The following is a 24,012-nucleotide window of genomic DNA, read 5'->3' as shown; positions in this document are numbered from 1 at the left end:
ATTTTGGATGCTCCTTTAGCTGTATGGAACTGTAACATCATTATTCATGTCTGTAAGTCATTGGTAAAAGGTCATATTTAACTCAGAAAATATCACATCAGTGGCAAATGACTTTATGGACAACTTTTTTTTTCATTAAATTTCACTGGTTCAGAAACAGATCAATACTGTTAACTTAGGATAAACTATGTCTATACTAAAATGACATAACAGGTATGCTACATTAGCTTGATTTTCTCAGATCTACAGCTTTCCAAATAAAAACACTGTAAGAATATATTTTTGTAATTAATTGTTTAAGCAGATCTGTTTTTTTGGCTTGGTGATGTTAGGCAGCTGTACTCAACCTATGCACAGCTTGATTTTATGATCTTAATTGGATGGGACAAGCAGAAATACATTGCATTTGGATTCCACATAATCATTATGGAACTATTAAATATATTACATTTAAGATTCATTTGACAGTCTACAGGTTGTAGCAGACTAATGCCTCTAAAAGCAGAAAACAATCACTGGTGACTGAAATGATGCCATGTTTTAAGTAAGTGTTAGTAGGGACATTTTATCCCAGATAAAACCAGCACAATCATGCTTTACCTTGGTTACATTAGTTCTGAGTAGATTTGATCCTTCCTACAAAATGTGTAATTTCCCATCTCAAAATGCATCAAAAAGCTTGTAAATATAACCACACATTTTATACTACACATGAATCAATACCGCTAGAAACTGTTGTTGCTAGAATGTCTTGAGATAATGGTTAACATCCAAGTTTGCTGAAGATTTTAAATCTAAAATCTAGATTCCAGAAATATTAAGCACACGGGTAAACAAGATTTTTATTTTTATCAACGTAGTTTAAATGTGATCATTTACAACCCAAACAATTAGGTAAACAACTATGCCATCCTGAGTGCCAGCTTCCTATTCTTCAGACATCTTAGTTAAAAGCATCTGAAAGCATCAAGTTGTGGATCTTATATCAACAGTTGATCAGAAGTTCAACTAAATCCTATTTCATGTACCCCTCTTCTACTCTTAAACTTGCACAGGTAGTCAGTGACATATTCTGGTCTAGGCAGATGGGGCTTAGAGAAGCAGGTCCGGGGTGGGGGGCAGGTCCCCTTCTTGGGCGATCAGGTGCCCCAGTATCCCCCTGCTCAATGGTCCAGTTACAGGGGAGATCTTTGTGCTTTATGGGGACACACTTAAAAACTAAACAGATTCTCCCTTTCACATTACACATAGAGTTTACTACTACAGTTAGATAATGTGCCTGAGGCATGTAAATTTCAGTGTTCATAGTCAGTCACTTCCTCTAAACAAAACAATAAAACACAAAATTAAAATCTAAGTATGGCATTTGATAAATGCACGTTAGTATCTTAAACAAATTTACTTAGTATTGCCAAGTAAGAATTTGGAAACTGCAATTCAATATCAAATATTTATTAAGCCTTACTTTTTTTTTTTTTATTTGCAGACATTTGTCTATTTTCGGATACATTTTAGTTTTATAATGTTCATACTGCCAGATGGTGGCAACTCCAAGATGCTGAATAAAGTAAATAAGAAACAAAAACAAGTTAAATGAACAGCAATGTCACGGAAGCCTCAGTGCCCTGGGCTCCTGAAGAGTACTGGTACTTAAAGGCTCTCTGCACTTTTTAAAAGCAGGAAGATGAGGGGATTGAGATAACTTCAGTAAACTAATTTCCAATATAACAAAAATCACACCAGCTTGATTGCTAAGAGAATCTAATAAAAATTATTATTGTGTAATTATGATTAATTATGATCTGAGAACTGAAGCATGTACTCATCTTGTACTCAACTTTCGCTATAAAGACGGCAACAATGGCCAATTATGTTGCAGATAAAGTGAGAAAGACATTAGAGCATAGTGCCTCGTAGAAAAGGGCCTGGTAATGTCATAGAAAAGGGTCTGGTAAACACTGCATTACAGTAGCCCCTTCAGGAGCATGGACACCAGGATTGGAAGAATATGGATACCCAACTTAAAGTTACACTCACAGGAGGACATTGACAGATCTGCTGCACATCCCTTTAAGATCTGTCACTCCCAGGCACCTTATGATATAGGCTACTTTCTTGTTTCATGGTAAAATACCTGGTGGGCTGTGATGGCTGCAGAGTTTTGAGTGGCACAAGATCTCTGGAAGTCTCACCTATATGATGTCTCTAGATTGTAAACTTGCAAGCAGGGCTCTCTCCACCAAACGTATCGGTTTGTCTTAGTCTGTCAATTCTTGTCTTGTCATACCCCTTGAATTTATGTATTGTATTAAGCGCTGCGTAAACTGTTGGCGCTATATAAATAAAGGATAATAATAATAATAATAATAATATGACTTCCCCTTTCATATCATGTAGCTAAAAGCAACAAGGAGGAAACACAACACCAGAGAAGTAAAAGAACAATCCCTTAACACGTTTGGCACTTGTCTGCTTAGTCAACAACGTGTGTGTATATATATATATATTGATCACTCTCAGCAGCAAATCAGGTAATTAATTGTGCGGACGCTAGGTGGATATGAGCGGCTGCACGCTGCTAGAGTGTGAAAGCGTCACAAGTGGCCCCACATATCCAGCCAACTGTTGTGAGACAGATCTATTCAAAGTTAGCAGAAAGTGGCTGCCAATATTGTAACCCTTTGACGGTAAGTGTACAAAGTAATGCATTAACCTAATGAGTTGCTGCAAAACATACAGCTGTTCGTTCGACATGCAAAAGTCAACACATGTCAAGAATCATATGGTAATGTTGTTGTGGTAAATAATTCAATGTGAAATGGTCTCAATTACTTATTTCTGATTGATAGCACCTTAATGATGTGATATGACTGTAGCTCAGACACGAAACACTTAAACTACTTAGCTAATCTATCATATCCATATGTTGGGCATGTTCCATCTGTACAATCTTTGACATAATATATTAATTAGTTCACATATTAAGGAATAAGCATTTTGGAAAATATGTCTACCAACTTGCTGACTTTATGGCTAGAATGGAGTTTAAAATATTTTTTGTGTAAAAAAAGTAAACAGAAGAATTGAGTCACCTGCCCACATTTAAGGAACATCATTTTATCAGTAGGATATACTGTACAATGTAGGTTTTTTTGTGTTTGGTTTTTAATCAGTGTAGCTGATCAGGTCTGGAGATAACCAGTTTCCGATTGGTTGAGAGTTGCAACCAAGTAAGTCCCTAATGAGTCATGTGATCACTTTTTGTTCTACCTCTCAGTCCTTTATTTTCTGCAGAAGCACAGAACATTGTGCTACATAGTTGCTGTAATCACTCCACGCATTGCAACCCTGCATTTAACCCTTTGATTGCCCTCTAATCCACTTGAGCTCTCTAACTCACCCCATGAACCTCCAGCAAGCTTCTGAAATAAGACGCACTGATCCTGGTGAAGCTTGGTTACCCCGACCATGGTGGCCTCAGGAAGCCCACATATAACATTAAGGGTAATGTTTTGTAAGAGTTTTTTTTTTACTGATATACTTTTTGTTTTTAAATATAATTTTGAAAACAAATTCTACCATCTGCTCTGGAACCCCACTGAATATTTTGGGCACTAACCCTTTTTATGGGCATTATGAAAAAAAATTCAAAAAAAGAATGCAATCTTACTAGAGTAAACATCTAGTTTTAGCAACCCCCCTTTTTCACTGACATTATGAACAGGGTACGCTCTGAAAGCCTTTGTAGGTTTTTACATTTCAACAACAATGCCTCCCTAGAAGTGATGCCAATTATGACAGGTTGTATAAAATTAGATCCCTCATAACCTTTCAGTCCAAAAGGTTCTTAGAGGTATACAACCAGTGCAAAACATCTGTACCGATGAATCACTGATGGCATTTAAAGGGAGACTTAGCTTCAAGCACTATATCCCATCAAAAATGTGGTGAAGAAAAAGGTCATCTATTTAGCCCAAATCGCTGTCTTCACTGGAAAGAGATATTTTTTCTGAATTTGAAATTATTTCTCATTCTCTTTTTTGATTCCCCAGATTACCCTCAGAATATACTATTGGAAAATGCCCTGAGGCTTGTTGGCAGGTATTTTCCTAGCAGGATTTCCCCCATTGCCTCCAAAAGGAATCCACAGAAGCACTGTGTGCACAAAAAATGTGTCAGGAATGATTCAAGTTACTACTACCCTTCGTGCCCCTCTCTGCCAGGATTGTGGAATGGGGTTCATGCTAATTGGTAGATTTGGGGATATTTACAATTGGCACATAACCTGCACAAAAATCCTAAACAAATATAGGGCATGTTTTGATTTGTGCCATGTAATGTCCAAATGCCATAAAAAACTATGCCTATAGAGTAATTCCATAATCAGGAGATGAAGCTGAATATTCTTTGGTGTATTTGCTTTTGGGAGAAATTTGTGGCAACATTATTGCATGGCAAGTGTCCAATGCTGCTTGTTATCTGCTTTCAAGAAATGTATACTTTTTGTTGGGTTAATGTGAACTGGTGGGGTGCTAAACCTTCCCAAATGTGACCTAGGCACAGCAAAAAAAAATGAAAATTTTAAATTTGTAATAGGCATGTTGTGATTTGTGACCTGTATAGTCCAAATATCACACAAAATGCTTATAGGTTATTTTGGTAATCTGGTGTTGCACATTTTGGTTTATTTCTTCGCTCTTGTAGTTCACTTGTGCCTGAAATCCAAAAGGAGCAAGCATTTATAAAAAAAAAATAGAAATAACCAATGCTTTTATTTTTTTTGCAAGTTATAACGCAATAAGTACAAGTAGCATATTGCAAAACCATTTTTTCAAATCTAGGTATACTGCCCCCATGTCCCGTGGGGACACCTTTGAAGCCAGTCAGTTTAACTTACCCTCATCAAACACATATATTTGAAAACTACGCTTTCTACGCTTGTTTAACCCCATGACGTGACAGAAAAGTCAATTGTCGTTAAGCTGATGCATTTCCTTGACGTGTCTGGCACTTCAATGGTCAGCAATAGGTTAAAGGTATTCGCTTGGGATGTGCTAAATTATTGCTCTGTTTTGTGTATTTATTGCTCATTATTATTGTAGCAGCAACCCAGGTGTGCTCTGCTTATTTGTATATTTTCTGCACTGACAATATTATTTATGCTTTAGTCGGAAGAATTATACAATATAGGAATTCAGAAAAGTGTCAGATCCATTTGAATATGGTATCTTACTTTGATGATTATAATTACCAATCTGACTTTGGTGTTCTCACCCTGCTTCCACTAAATTATGCATCAGATTTTGGGGAGTTTTCCCTGTTCTTTGACTCTTTGTCTTTGGTACCTGTTCCCTAGCGCAGACCAACCATCTGAGAGATGTCCAGTGGCCCGGTGGCCAGTAGGGCTGCATACTTAGAGATATTGCCACTACAATGGCAGATTGGTTCCTGCAGCTTGTAAGGGCCATCTAACCAATATCCTTTGCTATCTTATCCTCTATGAGAGATGTTTATATATATTATATTACATACTTATATAACAAAAAAAACTGGGTGAGCATTATTAAAAGCACACAACCACAAGCATATTTCTCTAGTAGTGCATGATTCAGACTGTTCTAATTCATATATAATGAGAATATCCAAAAACAAAATGTATTCCTTAGTTAATGTGTAAAAATGCAGTTATCAGCAATCCAAATGAAATGGAAGTTGTTCATGTCACTGTGTGGGTTTGTTTTATTCATGCTACAGTTGGATAAGGGTTTTATCCACATGGATTTTGCAAACGAGGAACACATAAGTACCTGTACACACTGCCGAAGATAGCTACGGGGGCAATCCAACACTGTTTAATGCGCATTTCACTTTCCAAACTAATGCAAATGGAGCGACAACTAGTATATTGATGATTTTGTTTGTTCTGTCTGCCTTCTGAATTATTGAAGTATAAATTTTCCTTTATTGCTGGCATAACCTTGAAAAAATGTGTCTCCTCTGAAATCTTCGTAAAATGTAATAATTACATTATAGTTATTTATAAAGCGCCAGCAGACTCCATAGCTGTTACAATCAGTGGGATGAATTAAAGTGACACATGATAACAGACTGGTAGAAAAGCAGAAGAGGTCCCCGCTCTTGCGAGTTTATCTAGTCGGTGGATGAGGGTGAAGTAAAACAAGAGGACGGCTAGGATGGGTATGAGTTGATAGAGTCTGGATGATCTGTTAAAGTTGTTGATTCTTCAATAATCTTTTGTTATTAAACCCGCAGTTTCTTGTCAGATGTGCATGACATTACTCTGACCATCCTTAACTGGTGAAAGTAGCACTTAATGTGGGAAAGTGTGTGCATCTTTCTGATGGAGAGTAATGCAAATGTACATAAACGTGTATTCACTAAAGAGAGAGTTCAACTGATTAATTTCACTTGAGATTATGAAGGTCCAACCCCAGTCAGCTTCTGCTACAGGAGGAGCTTGGCTGGCCCGGTATAATTCATAGTTAAATAAGTATGAGTTCTCCAAAGTCTTCTCATTCATTTAAATATACATAATACCGGATCAGCTTAGCACTTCTTCCTGGAGAAACCAGCTAGTGTTTTCCACATAATACATAGTCAAGGGAGTGAGTTGTAACCACATCTTTCCTTCCAATTATTGCAGTAATAAATAAACCCCACATGCATTTATTTATGCGCCAATAGGCAAGAAAATAAATGTGAAATCCTAGTAACTCAAGGCTTAACATTATGAGCAAATGAGGTGAATACCCTACAACCAATACAGGTCTTCAAAACAAATCATTATAACTTTGTTAACCATTAGAGCCATATACCAATATGTTGATCAAGCTCCAACAACCCATTCAAAGTTACCCCTGTTTTACTTCCAGACATGGCACCCCTAAATAGTTTCGGTACTTATGCAAAAAATAAAAAAGATATTAGAATTAATGGATATTCCTAAATGTAATTAGAGGAAAAAGGTTTATTTCCATGTAAACAAAATTAAATTATTTATTACACACATATGTTGCGCTGTTCAAGTTGCTTATCAGGCTTTGAGTCAAACCTACTGAACATGTCTTATTTGTAAATATTAACACTTGCAAAAGAGAACTGAGAAATATGCAAATGTACTGAAATGCATATTTGAATAATCCTTTGGAAATTAAATCTTTTTGTCTAGCGACCTACAATGGTAGTTTATATTAAACACTAAGTACTTACATGGCGCTCATATACCTTTTACCTACCAAATGGTTTCAAAGAGATTAGTCGACTATGAATGTACACTATATGGACAAAAGTATTGGGACACCTGACCATTTCACCAACAGGGACTTTAATGATACTGCACTCTAAATACACAGACATAGTAAGTAGTTGGTCCCCCCTTTGCAACTATCACAACTTTCTGTACTCTAGGAAGGCTTGCCAAAAGATTTTGGAGTGTTTATGTGGGAATGTTTGTCCATTCATCCAGTAGAGCATTTGCGAGGTTAGGCACTGATATTGGATGAAAAGGCCTGGCTCACAATCTCCGTTCCAGTTCATCCCAAAGGTGTTCGGTGGGGGTGAGGTTAGGGCTCTGAGAGGGCCAGTCAAGTTCTACACCAAACTCATCCTGCCATGTCTTTCTGGACATTGCTTTTGGCACTGGAGCACAGTTATGCTGGAATAGAAAAGGACTTTCCACAAATTCCCACAAAGTTGGAAACATAGCATTGCCCAAAATGCATTGGTATGCTGAAGCATTAAGATTCTTCTTGACTGTAAGTAAACAGCCTAACTCAACCTTTGAAAAAAAGCCCAATACCATTTTCCCTCCTCCATAAAACTTCAGTTGGCACAATACAGTCAAGCAAGTAACGTTCTCCTGGTATCTGTCAAACACAAATTCGACAAACTGCCAAACAGAGAAGCGTGATTCGTCACTCCACAGAGCACATTTCCACTGCTCCAGAGTCCAGTGGCGGTGTGCTTTACACACTTGATCCTACTCTTGGCATTGTTCTTGGTGATATGAGGCTTGCATGCAGCTGCTCAGTAATGGAAACTCATTCCATGAAGCTTCCACCACAAAGTTTTTGTGCTGATGTTAATGCCAAGGGATGCTTGGAACTCTTCAGCTATGGAATCAGCAGAATCTGAGATTTTACATGGTCTTCTGCTTCGTGGCTGAGTTGCTGCTGTTCCCAAAGGCTTCCAATTTCCAATACCGCTTACAGACAGCACTGCAGAATATCTGACAGCGACGAAGTTTCTGTAAAGGTGGCATCCTATTACAGTAACACACTTGAAATCAGAACAATCCATGTTTTTTGCAAATGCTGGAAATACAGACTGCATGGCTAGTTGCTTGATTTTATACACCCGTGGCAGCGGGTCTGATTGTGACATCTGAAGAGCCAACTAGATGATAGTACTCAATTTATGGCATGGTAGACAGACATTACAACATCTTAAATTACCAAATTGTGCTCTAAAGGTGTGTATGGATTGGCTGCATAGTATGAGATTTTTGGAGCCCCCATGGAGAACGCTGGGATTTCACCCAATCTTCCATCGATGTAATGGCAATTAAGGCAGCAGGAAAACCTGTTGCAAGGCTTTAAAAGAAGTCCTTGTCAGTTGATTCAAAACAAATGTCAAATCCCAAGGGGGAACCCTAGACTGCAAGTGGGGACAGAATCGGATTACCTCTCTGAGGAGCCTATTTATAAGAGACTTCTCTGACAACATTTTATCGAAGAAAGCATTTTATCGAAAGAAATAGGGGGGGGCAGTCCGCACCGGGTGCTGCTCATCAGGGGGGTGCCAACTTGCCGGCACCCGGCACCCCTCCAGAGACGGACAGTAATGTCCGCCGCTGGAGGAGCAGGCTCGCAAGGGAGCGGTATCGGAGGTCTTTAACAGACCTCCGGCTCCCTTGAGTGATTTTAAACCGGGTTCAACCCTTGAACCCGGTTTAAAATCACTCAAGGGAGCCGGAGGTCTGTTAAAGACCTCCGATATCGCTCCCTTGCGATCAGCGCGGCAACAGCTGCTGTGCGCCGGGATTTGTTGTCAGATCCCGGCGCACAACACTGAAGCCGCGCCCACTGAACCAGAAGAAGACAGAAGAACTGAAGAAGAGGAGCAAAGAGGAGGAAAAGAAGCTGTAAGGAGAAAAGAGCAAAGGTAGGAAAGCATTCAGTGAGTGAGAGTGGATTGGTATATGTGTGGATTGGTATATGTGTGGATTGGTATGTGTGGATTGGTATGTGTGTGGATTGGTGTATGTGTGTGGATTGGTGTATGTGTGGATTGGTGTATGTGTGGATTGGTGTATGTGTGGATTGGTGTATGTGTGGATTGGTATATGTGTGGATTGGTATATGTGTGGATTGGTATATGTGTGGATTGGTATGTGTGGATTAGTATATGTGTGGATTGGTATATGTTTGGATTGGTATATGTCTGGATTGGTATATGTCTGGATTGGTGTATGTGTGGATTGGTATGTGTGTGGATTGGTATGTGTGTGGATTGGTATGTGTGTGGATTGGTATGTGTGGATTGGTATATATGTGGATTGGTATATGTGTGGATTGGTATATGTGTGGATTGGTATATGTGTGGATTGGTATATGTGTGGATTGGTATATGTGTGGATTGGTATATGTGTGGATTGGTGTATGTCTGGATTGGTGTATGTCTGGATCGGTGTGTGTGGATTGGTGTGTGTGGATTGGTGTGTGTGTGGATTGGTATGTGTGTGGATTGGTAAGTGTGTGAGAGTGATGGGTGTTATGCTGTACCATTTCCAATGTATTTTTCATTATATAATTATGCTCTAGTACATCATAACTCCCATCACTCTATACTGTTCAATACAGTGGCAGAGCTGGGAGACAGAGGCCTTGCCCCCCCACCGCAGGACTCCTGAAAGGTAAGTGAACTTCAAAGGGGGAGAGGGTAGATAGTTAGGGGGGGGGTAGATAGGGAGAAGGGAGTTAGAAGGGGTAGGTAGGACAAAAGGGAGTGAGAAGGGGTAGATAGGGCATCTATCATACTTCTATCATGCCAAGTCTGCGAGTACATCCTGGAATCTGGGTATGCCTGGGCATGATAGGAATGTGATTGCTGTTAACAATCATATATATTAATATTGTTATTTAATTGTTTTGTCCTATTTTGGTGTGTTACTTACTTTAAATAAAAGTGTTAGATTTTTTTTTTATGGTGTGGGGGGGGTCATATTCGTTTTCGGCCAGGTAAATGCTGCATTTTCGGTTTCAGTCCAGAATTCGTTTCGGTGCATCCCTACTACTAATGAAGTGGTAGGCCTACACCACATCAATGTTTGGCTTAGTATATAGTGATAGGAGTTATGCTGCACTATTGTCAATGTATAGTGATAGGGATTACGCTGTACCACCGTCAATGTGTGCCTCAGTATATAGTGATAGGTGTTATGTTGTACCACCGTCATTGTCTGCCTCAGTATATAGTGGTAGGTGTTATGCTGTACAACCGTCAATGTCTGCCTCAGTATATAGTGATAGGTGTTATGCTGTACCACCATCAATGTCTGCCTCAGTATATAATGATAACAGTAAGTGTTATGCTGTACCACCTTCAGTGTCTGCGCCGGTATATAACGGTAGAAGCTATACAGGTGTGGGGGGGGGTGCCACATACAGGATCCGCCCCAGGTGCCAAATACTCTAGGTACGCCCCTGGTCCCTGGCAACTGAGTCATCTTCCATTAAGATTCTTGTGAGCGTCTGGGACCCTCTGCATTGTTTATTTTCATTTGCTAATTTCTTTCATGAACGGGGACTTGCAAAGCAATTTACTTTTAGTGTGCTTCTGGCTTCAATGTTGTAGCTTATTGTGTCTGTTTTCTGTAATTAAACAGAACTAATTGGTTATGAAAAAAAAATAATATGCATGAAAAATGCATGTCTGGTACGTGGAATCGTTAACTACTCCGGCTGTGTGAGAGTAACGTTGAAATGTAGACTTCCATTTCTTTCATCATCTTGGAAAATGTGCCCTCTGGGAAATGGCATCAGTAGTTCCTAATAGCATATATAATTTTTTTTTCTCTCTCTGCCACAGGCTATACATCTGATGGAGTTGGGTGATGGTGACTTAAAACAATGCCCTATTAAAACAGTCTTGACACTTCACACAACACACCATAATTTGGGCCAACTCCAAAAGCTTTTCAGAACCTCAGCAGTCTTGTCTGGCCAAAAGCATGATACACAATAAGTCGGGTGAAAATTTCCCCGGGCCCCCCAACTTCATCAACTGGTCTGTGCCATCATTGCCCCCAAACAACCTGTCTGTGTTTTCTTTGGTTTGATTATATTCACCCCGACAAAGGAGGATGGATATACCCAGGTTACCATTGTCACTTCTCAGTTGGTGTGAGAAGCTGGATTTTATGGTCAATCAACACTGTTTGAGGCTGTATTTAAGCTGTCTTTATGGTGTCTTGGTGAAATAAATCACTTAAAATGTTTGTTTTAGTGTATTGTATTATATCCTTCTCACCATGAATTAGTAGGTCCTAGGCAAGAAGACATCATGGCAGAAAAGAGAGACAATATAATATGGATTAAAAAATCTAAAATATATCCTTCATGAGGTCAGACACTGTTAAATAAAGCAGTCTCACACAATGTCACTGACAAACTATCACGTGCATTTCTAAACTAAGGCACAAATTAAAAGGACCTCATAATCCAGAAAAATCTAACTGCCAGTTTACTGCTGAAAATAATGTTTTCTATTCATACAAGGTAGATTTACAGCTCATGGCTTAGAGTGTCAGTATCATTATAAAAGGTAACAGCGCCCGATCCCCTAAAGACACGTTTCCAAAAGAAATGATCTAACTTGAAGTGTCACAAAATAGTAGGTACCTGCACTACAGAAGCATATCAAAGTCAGTGAAAATTGTGACATTTGAATCAATGCTCACGAGAATAGTACCACTAGACTATGAATAATTTTGTAAGTCTTAAGGCAGAGAAAGTAAAAAGAAAAAAAGAAAAGTAAATATAGAAAAATGATGTTAAGATGATTTTCTTTTATTCATGAGAGTTAAAATTATAGGCCATTGGTGGGTAACCAGTTTTTGAAAAAAAAATCCCATCATCAGTGACTGGGAATTATTGGGGATGTACACACAGGACAAAACCAAAACTAAAATCTGAAGGGGATTAGGCAACTACAAAAATGGCTAGTTATGCATTAAAATTAAGTGTAGATGTTCAACTGGATGAGTTTTATTTCTCTGGATCTCTGCTATATAAATGCCTAATCATTATTTTTTAAAAGAAGGGTTACTGGGATAGGACAAGGAGCACAATGGATATAGATTCAACAAGGCAACCAGAAGGACATATGGTATTATACGGTGTGTCTGCAGCCCAAACATGGATGTAATGGGATGTTAACGGTATGACTCCCCAATGATGAAATGGGAAATAGGGAAATGCTTTCTTCCTATGTTAAAACTAATATGTTAAGACCATTTCTGTAACTATATAAAAATGTTATGTTTAGTGTAATTACCAGTTTTTATCCAACAAAATAACATTCTGGATATGGGATGATTGCATTTCCAGTTTCAACAGCCTACATAATAAATTAATGTCAGAATAAAATAAACCACTGCTTACCCAAAACTTTTTTTTTTTAATAACTAGTATCACGAAAAAAAGTTTTTAAAATGTATTTTATGTTTTAAAACAATTATATTTTTTACATAATATTTGAAAGTGCATTCTTTAAGGGCAAACCAGTGCTCCCTAGCATCTTGTAGAGATTATATTTAACCTTTTTTCCTGGAGCGGACCGTGCTTTGTCTGCAGATGATGCATTATAATTATTATTACAATTAAAACATGTTATTATATTTCATTTCATTGTTTAGTAAAAATGAATATCATTGTTAGACTTCAAATGCAATGCTTTCATACCATTGTGAAGTAAATCGGGTAGCTATTTTGGTTTAAGCATATAATTTTAAAGGACCTCTAATTCTCAAAACCTCTTACTGTTTTCTGCAAAGGGAAACTCTCCAATATATTCAGGTGGGATACTCCACAGCAACAAAATAGATTCATTATTGCTGTCATTATCCATGTTGGTAACCATGACAGACAGGTCCCAAAATGCAGATCCTTGTTATCACCAAGTAGTACGGTAATACTTCTGAATGCTTGCTTTTGAGAGATTAATTGCTTCAGATTATTTTTTTATTGTCTTGCTCCATCTGCAGTTTTTTGAAGCAGTTTAATAATATTGTACAATGCGTTTTGATTAACTTCTACCTAGACAAGCTGTATTGTTTAACTGTCTTCATCCTGACTCATTATACACTCACTATGCAGTCTCATTTGAAATTCTTTTCATGCTTGATGTTTAACCCTATCATTATTAAATGAAACTTGCACATCTCTGGAAAACATGTCTCAGGGCTTTAGGAGGGAGAAAACCGTTCTTATTCATTCAATTTAGGTTATGCTGTGAAACTATGCAGTGAAGTCATATATAAAAGGTGTTTTGTGAGTGTTTTAATCTGGCAGTATACTTTCTATTTTACAGCAGAAGACATTCTGATTAATATATTTTAAGGATAGTAGAAGTGATTAAAAAAATGATGATGTAAAATTAAGTCCCAAGTGGGTTAAGTTAAGTCATGTCAAGTATGGTAAGTCTTTAGTCCACTAAATCTAGTAGCATTGTCTTGTTTAAACTAGTTACTTGTAGAAATTATGTTTTCTTCAATGCAGGAATAGTATTTTTGTAATATAATTGAACTGATGGATTGGGTATAGAATTAAGCAATATGCGAGATCATAACATTAGTTGCTATGGTGACTGAACCTTTACCACTGGAATTGCTCTTTACACGTAACCCCCACTGTTTAATACATTTTGCTTTGCAGAACAACAGTACCCCAGAGATGACTGCTAAAGCATCAGTATATATATATAGATATATATACCGTATTGGCCCGAATATAGGCCGCACTTTTTCCCCCCACTATAAGTCTTTAAAGTGGGGGTGCGGCCTATATTCGGGGACTAGCGCCCGACGCCCAGGACATGCAGTTTTAGGCAGCAGGGTTAGGATACAGATCCCCCGCAGCAGTGCAGGGGACCTGTATCCTACTCTCTGATACGCTTAGACAGCCTCCCCTGCCGGCACTTCCCACGGGGGGAGTGCCGGCACGGGAGATTGTCTAAGCGCATCGCGCAGACGTTCACCGGCTGCAGCGATGTGCGCGTAAACAACCTCCGCTGCCGGCACGTCTGCACAATGTGCTTTAACAATATCCCTTGCCGGGAATTACCACGAGGGGAGTCCCAGCAAGGGAGATTGTTAAAGCACATCGTGCAGACGTGCCGGCAGCGGAGGTTTTTTACGCGCATCGCCGCAGCCGGTGAACATCCGCACGATGCATTTTACCTCTGCCCCCAAGACTTACCAGAGCAGACTCCCGGGTGTCTTGCGGGGCCGGCGGGGGACATCTACGCAATACGCGTATACAACTTCCGGTGCCGGCACTTCTGCTGAGTGGCAGCATATCTCGAGGGGGGGCAGAGTGGCAGCAGTTTTGGGGGGGTAGAGGGGCAGCATATCTCGGGGGTGGGGGGGACAGAGTGGCAGCATATCTATTACAAAAATGTTTCTTTAAAAAAGCACAAAACTTTTAGGGTGCGGCCTATATTCGGGTGTGGCCTATATCCGAGCCAATACGATATATAGATAGATCTATAGATATACACACACACTAACTTGAGAATTAAGGGAAAGACTGATTTTTGCCTTTAAAGAAGTGTGAATGATTAGTTTGTCAAAACCCCTTTTTCTTAGCGACATGCTCTTTTAGCTGCAATTGTAACTAAACTGACCTGTTTGAAATAGGCTTACATCTTTAGCAACTAATTTAAATAATCCCACTCAGGCTTCAGGTTGTTGGACATTAAATAATCTGATATAAAAGAGGCAAACTCAAAATCATTATTAACAATATGTAAAAGGGACACTACAACCATCATATGCACTTTAATGCATACGATAGCTCAGAAGTTTCTCTAAATTTAGGTTATGTCCCTTTTGCAAATGCATGGGGGATTCTGCAGAACCTGTAGATTTCCAGCTTCTATCTCAGGTAAGTACCTATATATATATATATATATATATATATATATATATTTATTTTTTTATTATTATTATTTTTACACACATACTTACACCATTACTGCTTCCATAGGAATTAGGTTGCTAAGTAGCAGGCAGGTGCTGCTACTCAAATGCCCTTGATATATTACTCATCAGCAAGTGTGACCATCTCTATAAAAGTCTATGTTTTGGCAGTTTGTTGGTCTGGAGCATTCAGGTCTCTGTTAACACAATCCCAAAGAGGAAATACATCAGCAATGATCTTAGAAAAGCAATTGTTGATGCCCGTCAGTCTGGGAAGGGTTTTAAGGCAATTTCCAAACTATTTAAAGTCCATCATTCCAAAGTGAGAAAGATTATTCAAAAGTACAAAACATTCCAGACAGTTGCCAATCTTCCCATGAGTGGATAGCCGTGTAAATTCACCCCAAGGTCAGATGGGGCAATGCTCAGACTCTACAGGCCTCATTTAGCATGTTAAATGTTCATGACAGTACAAAAGACTGAATAAGTATGGGTTGTTTGGAAGGGTTGCAAGAAGAAAGCATCTTCTCTCTAAAATGAACATGGCAGCACGGATAAGGTTTGCATCTGAACAAACCACACGACTTATGGTAATATGCCCCTTGGACAGACAAGAACAAAGTAGAGATGTTTGGCCATAATGCACAGCGCCACAATTGGTGAAAACCAAACACAGCATATCAGCACAAACACTTCATACCAACTGTCAAACATATGTGAGGCCATTGGTCCGACAGCTAGAGCTTGAGCGAATTTGGGTCAAGCAACACGACAACGATCCCCAGCATGCCAGCATATCTACAACAGAATGGCTGAAAAAGAATCAAGGTGTTTCTATGGCCCAGTCAAAGTCCAGAGTGGAGGGACCTTAAGAGAGCTATGCAAAAAACAAATGCCTGCAAACCACAATAAACTGTAGTATTGTTGTAAAGAACGGTGGCCACAATTCCTCCACAACAATGAGAGAGTCTGATAAATCATAAAGAAAACAATTACTTCAAGTTATTGCTGCTAAACGTCGTTCTAAAAGCTGTTGAATCATAAGGTGTACTTAGTTTTTTACACATGGCTTCTTAATTTTCGCTTTACTTTTGTTGAATAAATCATGACACGGTGTAAAAAGTCATGTGTTGTTGTTCATCTAAGGTTGTATTTACCTATTTTTAGACCTGCTAAGGAACAGATGGTTGTTTTTATGTCCTGATATGTAAAATCATAGAATTCTTTTTCACACAACTGTAAATATGTATAGATTTTAGCAGTGTATCTACCTGTGCAATTAAAACTGATACATTTTGTTTAACACAAGGCACTATAACAGGGGCATCCAACATGCGGCCCGTCGGACCTTGAGGTGCGGCCCGCCGGACCTTGAGGTGCGGCGCGCGTAACATCCACAGACAGGGCAACCGGGATCGCAGAATCGCAAGGGCCCTGCTGCTTTTCTGTGGGTTGCTCGCACAGCAGTGTCTTTTGTACCACACAGGGAAGGCGGAACCCACCTGAGTTACACAATGGGAAGCAGCAGCCCCTGCATAAGTATGCATGTGAGAGATCTGCAGTGCAGGTAAGAGGGTGGGGTTGTACGCATGATTGAGGGAATTAATCTGTGAATGAATGAGTATATGAATGAGTATGTGTGATAGCATGGATATAAGGTGTACCCCACCTGTGTGTTCTGTTTGTCTCAGTCTGCAGTCTACAGGTATGTCTCTCATTGCTGTGTGTTTGGGTTTCATGTTTAGTTTGTTTCGTATCACTGTCAGTAGGGATTAGCGTTAGGACCCACCATGATTGGAGTACTTTGGCGTAGTGGTGGGCTAAGCATACTATGGCCATAAGATGTGACGGAATCTCCAATAGTTATCCAACAGTCCTAGGCTAGTTCCTGTATTTATGTGTGTCAGTCCTGTCTTGTATCCCCCGGCAGCGGGGTGTCCTGTCTTGTATCCCCCGACAGCGGGGTCTCCTGTCTTGTATCCCCCGGCAGCGGGGTGTCCTGTCTTGTATCCCCCGGCAGCGCGGTGTCCTGTCTCGTTCCCTGTTGTGCCCTGTATTATGTATGTCTTGTCTGGTTATGTTTCTTGCTTGGTCTCTCTGTTCCTTGCTATGTCCTCCTTGCTCTCCCTGTCCCTTGCTCTCTCTGTCCCCATTGCTTGCTATGTTTCTGCTATATCCTTTGCTTAGCTTCCATGCTCCCAGCCTGCAGCATCCTGCCCATTTCTATGTTATGTTATGTCTCATACCTGCTCCAGGGTGCTTGCAGGTTACTACTTTTTTTAAACTGGATAACATCCGCTGATATGTCAGGGCGCTGTTATGTGGCTGTACAACCCTAGGTGCTCGACCCCCTGGAGAGTGCGATCGCCCTGCATCAGGCCCTGTCCAACTCCGCTACTGCGCAATAACTCCTAAACTCCTTTTTTGGGTGCGCTGGGTCCTTTCAGTCATCAGCATGGACCCAGTTCCTTACACATTTCTAATGAAGTGGCCCACCGCAGGAAAAACTTGGACACCCCTGCGCTATAAGGAACCAGTATATTTGTCTTGTAGATTGTAACATAACTACAAAGAATTTACATGATAAGTATGCAGCTGTCTTAACCCTTTCTGTACCAAGGTTTTTTAGTACCCTATGTACCATGTTTTTTGGCATTTTTACCATATGTTAGTTTAATTTTCATTCCCATTTTCCTTGTTTGATGTAGACAATTTTTAACCTCGGGTACTCCCTAAAAAACAGAATTCCCAAAGCATACGCTATCCTCGCTCTGTGATATAAAAACACACCCAGTGTTACTACAGTTTTCCAGCCAAATGCCTCTGCATAGGATATGCTTAGTTCCTACCAAATATTGTTAACATATCTGATTATGAAATAAAATATTCTGAGTCTAGCAGAGTTCTACAAAGAGAACACACCGTGAATATATCACTAATTCCCCAGATTTTGAAAATATTGAACATTCTAAACAATATGGCATACATACATACAACACAAGCATACATTATTCTGTATGCTATGTTATATAAAACTAACTTCGGAAACGGAGGGTTTGATCTTGAAAACTCTCAGTGTAATGATTATTTGAAACATCAAATGCCATATTGACTTTTTCATTTAAAATATGACTTTTCATAAAATGTAAACTATTGATTTAATGTGCGTATGTGCAATTTGTAAATCTCAAAGTTATTCAACAGAGCCAAACTGTCCACTGTTCCAGAAAAAAAAACTACTGTAAAAAGGAAAGCTAGATGAAACTGATACACTTTTTCATCTAACTCTCCTGTTTACAGTATTGCTAATGACCATTAACTTCATTACCAATAAAATTGATTCATAGAGCCATTGAAACTGTACATGTACATATTATTTATTGCTGTATATAGTACCAACATATTCAGAACCAATGTAAAATGAGGATGTATGAGGTGCTCTTCCACCTAAGCTGAATTTAACGCTTTATGGTGAAATTCAGCATAAGAAACAACAGTCCTAGTACTACAAAATGTCAAACCAGAAATGTTTCTTTAATAATCTAAATTTTTGTCTTGTTATTTATTTTATATTTTTTTCGAGTGCATAATTGTCATGTTGCCACAGCAAAAAATGTGATTAACCCTTCAGAAGAAATAATAAAAGCACCATTAATATTTGAGTTGGAAACTCTATGGATATGGGAAGGAACCTTGAAATTTCATGCCCCTCACTAAACATCTCAAAAGTACTGATGTAACCTGATTGTCCTTATCTCTTACTATACTTGTTGACACTAATGAATCCTGGCAGAACAATTATTCAGCATATGTATTCATTTGAGTTTAAATGTACTTCACTGACCTTCAATACGTTTCTGGCATCAAATGACTCCCTCTCTCTTTGGCTGGGTTTTCCAGAGGGTATGCTATTTCTCTCTTCAGCTGTAAAAATGTATAAAAAACATAAAACTAAACATATAATTGTATTTAAATCAAGAAGTTGGCTGTAATGAATGGCATAAAATATTTTGTACAGGTAGTGGCACTCTTAGAATTAAGGTATATCATACAAGGAGGAGAAAAAACACAAACAATGAAAAACAAAAGTTACACATGAATTTTAGACCAGTTAATTACCCGAGCTCCAGTGGGCTTCTCACTAAAAGGATTTTTGTTCAGAAACAATCCAACCGTTAGACCATCAAACCGATAAAAACAGAGCCAACAATAAAAACAGACTTTTTATTGTGATTATGTGGGTGATTATTTAACAGTGTTATATGTATTTCTTGTTTCAATAGCAACAATGCAGCAATTTTCCTAAACAACAGTGCTTTATTTTCATCTGTATCATAACATAATATGTTAGACAGAACTTTTTTTCTACCACCACAAGCGAAACATCATCTATCTTATAAAGAAAGCATAATTAACTGTATGCTTCCAAATAATTTAATACAACTGAAATTATTCAGGAGTTGGAAGCTATACTATTGAAATACTTATTAAATTTTCAGTTATTCTCTATTGGTCGCTCGTACGGACCTTTAACTCCTGGAGCAGGGAGACCAATGGTCTCCCCAGGCGCAGTTTTTCCGTCAGGAGGTAAAGGTCCGTACAAGCAACTCTGTTGGTCACCGGCAGGTAGCTCCTGTGGCGTCAACCAATGAAGCAGCTGCCTTGGACGCGGAAGAGCAGTGGTTTCCCCAGGCCTAGTTTCGGCCTAAAGAGTTTCGGCTCCAGGATTCTAAAAGTCTGTATGAGCGACTCTATTGGTCGCCAGCAGGGGGCTCGTCTGACATCAACCAATGAAGAGCAGCTGCACTAGAGTTGCTCGTATGGACCTTTAACCCCTTAATGACAATTGCCGGTTCTGGCACGGCACGGAAAAACAAGTCGTTTACGACAAATGACGTGCCAGGACCGGCATGTCTTTAAACGGGTGCAGAAAGCGATCTACGTTCGCTTTCCGCACCCAAACGGCGTTGCTGTAATGCCTCGACCTCGAGGCATTCAGCAACGCCACAATCGGCACCAGGGGCCATGTCTGGCCCCTCCCCGGGGCGTCAACATCCGCCATACACTGTATAGCGGCGGACTCCTGTTTTAAAAGTGTTTAGGAGGCGATCAACGGTCACAGCCCGGGAAAAAAAACAATAAAGATGAAAAAGTTCGCTAGATGGTCTCCAGACCCTCTAGAGAACTCTGGCTCCACTTGCAGGTTGAATACAGGTACTGCATTCAACCATGCAAGTCAATGGAGCCCAGCTTTCTAATCACAGTGTGATTAGTAAAAATAAATTAAAAAATAAATTAAAATTAATAATAATTAGAAAAAAATAGTAAAAAAAACCAGTAAAATGTAAAAATAATTTCCCACTGATGTCACTATCAGGGGAACCTTCAAGTTGAAAAAAGGCAAAAAAAAATAAAAAATATATATAAAAAATATATTTTTGTGAGCAAGTCCTAAAATTAGCACATTAGCTTAAAACAATTCTTGCATGGAAAGAGTTAAAATACTGGCATATTAAATGCCCTTGGGGTGTCTACTTTTAAAAAATGTATGATTTGATGCATGTGGGGTATCACTGTACTCAGGAGATGTTGCTGAACATATATTGGGGTGTCGTGTGACAGCGGCATATACCAGGAGCTGTAAATTCATACATAACATAGGTGTGTGGGGGAAAAATACACACAAAAGAATACTACTGCAAACTTTGAAAAAATTCTGGTGGTAAAATGTGTGCATGCAAAGAGTTAAAATACCAGCATTTAAAATACCCTGGGGTGTCTAGTTTTCAAAAATATATGGTTTTGTTGGGCACACTGAAATGGCCCGGCTCAAAGATGTACCAAATAGGGTATGGGCCGTGGATCCCCAAATGCCAAAGTTCAACATTGAAAAATGCGCAAGCCCCAAATGTGGCCTTTTTGCCCCCAAACAGCCAGACAAAATAATTCATGTGAGGTATCGCTGTACTCAGGAGATGTTGCTGAACACATATTGGGGTGTTTTATGATAGTGACATATACCAGAACCTTTTAATTCATACCTGAAGTAAAATGTGTGTGAAGAAACAAATGCAAAAAAAATTACTACCATAAAGTTTGACAAAGGCTGATGGTAGAATTAGTGCTTGGAAAGGGTTAAAATACTAGCATTTGGAATACCCTGGGTTGTCTAGTTTTCAAAAATATATGACTTGATGGGGTAAATTGCATTGGCCGTCTTCAAAGATACCCGAAATGGCACATGGGGGGAAGAATTACCAGATTTGGAAAAAATGGCTTTGAAATAGCAAAACGCTACCTGTACTTATTGCCCCATAATGTGTAGAAAAAAGCAAAAAAACATAAAAACATTGGGTATTTCTAAACTCAGGACAAATAGTAGAATCTATTAAGCAGGTTTTTTCATTACCTTTTATAGATGAGTAAAAGATTTTTCAACTAAAAGTTAGAAACAGTCATTTTTTTCTAAATTTTTCACCATATTTTATACTTTTAATAATAGTAAATAATATGATATAATCAAAACAATGTCATCTAAAGAAAGCCCTTCTTGTCCTTAAAAAAACAATATCTAATGTGTGTGGGTTCAGTAAACGGGAAAGAAGAAAATTACAGCTAAACACGAGCAGCGCAGAAATGTTAAAACGGCCATTGTCACGAAGGGTACAAAAAGTAAAATCAGCCTTTGTCACGTAGGGGTTAAAATCCTGGTGCCAAAGCTGCTGCGTACCGCGTTACCCCGTATTAACGCCTTCTAAAAAAAAAAAAAAAAAACGTACACAAATATTGGTTCCATATTAGTGGAATAGGAAGATTTTTTCCCCACGAAGACGAACACGAAGAGTTGGCCGGCCCCCAAGTCTAAATATAACTTTTAGATTCTTATTAGAACTTTCTTCTTCCTACAGGTTATTTTCTTTCCAGTTTAATATGCATTATCAATTGAAGGGATAATATGGGGCACTCATCTATTCCTTTAAATCAAGATTGCAGCTGCTCTGCTCATAATCCATTTTTTAAATATATCATAAGCAAGGTGTTGTAGAGCTAGCAATTCATAACAGAAATAGACACTGATCTTTTTTTAATTTAAATACTGCAATAATATTCATGAAACATTATCATAAATATGGACTCTTATATGATGAACATAATGGGGGCTTATGTAAATAAGCAATCACATAACCATAATGATCAATGGCATAGTCCAATCAGCAGAAACACTCCACTGGTTACTATGGTGATAAAAGTGCATTGGCAAGTACACCAAGAGAGACTTTTTTTTATACATAACCCTCAAAGTATTTTTTAATTCACAGGTCAACTTTCATTTGTTCATCCACCTTTTTCCACATTAGGCTAAAGTTGACCTTTGTAATTCTACTGAAAACACAGTACTTTATCATGAAGACTTATTACTGCATAGTAATATAGAATACAATTAAAAACTTGATCATATGGGGACATATAAAGAAATGTAAGGAAAGAAAATAATATGGATTAATTCAGATTGTACTTTACATTGGGATCTAGAATACTTGCCTAAAGGGTCTTTCCGGAACAAAGTGTTCATTACAGTGGCATGCAGTTTTATTCTGTCCCATTCTTTCAACATTAACCCAGATCTTACAAATCTCTGCATAAGGCGGTCGGCTACGAGCTGTAATCTGAACAGGAGACAAGAAACACAATGATTCTTAATGTCTTCTCATTCTGCCACGAACATGAAAGTGCAAACAATAATCCAGATAGCTCAATTAAAGCAGTACAGCCACCACAGTGGGTGATCACCATCATCGGGGTCCAAATCCTTCTGTTCCTCTTTTGTACTCTAATCCCCTATATTTCAGCAGCTCAGAACTTTTGGATTGTATGAGTCTACAGGGTACCACAGAAAAAAATATTTGTTTCATTATAGTGAATAGTACTACTAAAAACCCATCAACAGGGCCAAGATAACCCCCTGAAATTGCTCCAAATACTAGCCCTTCTACCAACCGCTCCCAAAAGAAAGACATCCTTTTTTTGGACATCTGAAATGCTGGAAGGTCCGAGATGTAGGACATCTAGGACAAGCAAGCACCTGTCATAAAACTTTGCTGTCACTTTAAATCAGAAGCTAACCATGCATTATATGAATTTATATGAATTTATATATTACTATTCTGTACCAAAGAAAGAAAAAAAAAATGATGTTCCTTATCCATAAAACAGTTATTAATACCTGGATTATTAATAATATAACTAATTCCTCACGAAACAATTTTCCAATCCTGGCATTTCATTTAATCCTGATAACATGTTTTGAAAAACAAATTCAACGGAGAAAGCGCTTGGCTCTACACACCAATGTTTACCTCGCCAACTGCAGTGCAGCTATTTAATTCAAATGACTCTGTGCTTTAAATGTGAGGCCTGAACCATAACAAAATCACAGCCTGTACCGGCATTACTTCCAGCTTTTCTAAATGACTTTAAATCATAATTGATTAGTGTTTTCATACCGTCTTACATTGAAGGCGTGTGTAATAATGATGTGCGTGACCGTAAATACTAATGGAAAGTGAAAGATAGCATTTTTCCCCCACAAAAGGGATACAGCATAAGGAAAATAAACATATCGGCATTTAGTTTACTAATGAAGGATGTCAACCAGGGGCTGTGGGACTTCAACTCTCATTACCCATAGCCTTTCCAAGGCTTCTGGCTGACAAATGTAGCAATAGCTGGGATATGCAGATTGCCTCTGTCCTTTAGTGAATAATTCCCTTGTGGTGCACACTGCTGCTGAC

The 24,012-nt window shown here is 38.7% G+C and overlaps 1 protein-coding gene across 3 annotated transcripts in view; it reads right to left on the bottom strand.

Moving 5' to 3' along the window:
- LOC149281364 (activating signal cointegrator 1 complex subunit 1-like) overlaps positions 1–24,012 on the bottom strand; it is a 116,288-nt gene that overhangs the window by 55,315 nt on the left and 36,961 nt on the right. For all 3 annotated transcript variants that reach the window (XM_089499376.1, XM_089499375.1, XM_089499377.1), the window contains 2 exons: positions 22,763–22,887; positions 19,065–19,144 (listed from right to left, as the gene is read on the bottom strand). In XM_089499376.1, the coding sequence (XP_089355502.1) occupies positions 19,065–19,144; positions 22,763–22,887 (205 nt within the window). The remainder of the gene's footprint in view (positions 1–19,064; positions 19,145–22,762; positions 22,888–24,012) is intronic.

This window comes from Sceloporus occidentalis, unplaced genomic scaffold (assembly GCF_023333645.1).
Source record: "Sceloporus occidentalis isolate IW3139 unplaced genomic scaffold, rSceOcc1.0.p SCAF_134, whole genome shotgun sequence".
In the NCBI taxonomy this organism is placed as follows: Eukaryota; Metazoa; Chordata; class Lepidosauria; order Squamata; family Phrynosomatidae; genus Sceloporus; species Sceloporus occidentalis.
Note: the sequence above shows the minus strand (reverse complement) of the source record. Positions and strands in the feature narration are given on the sequence as shown.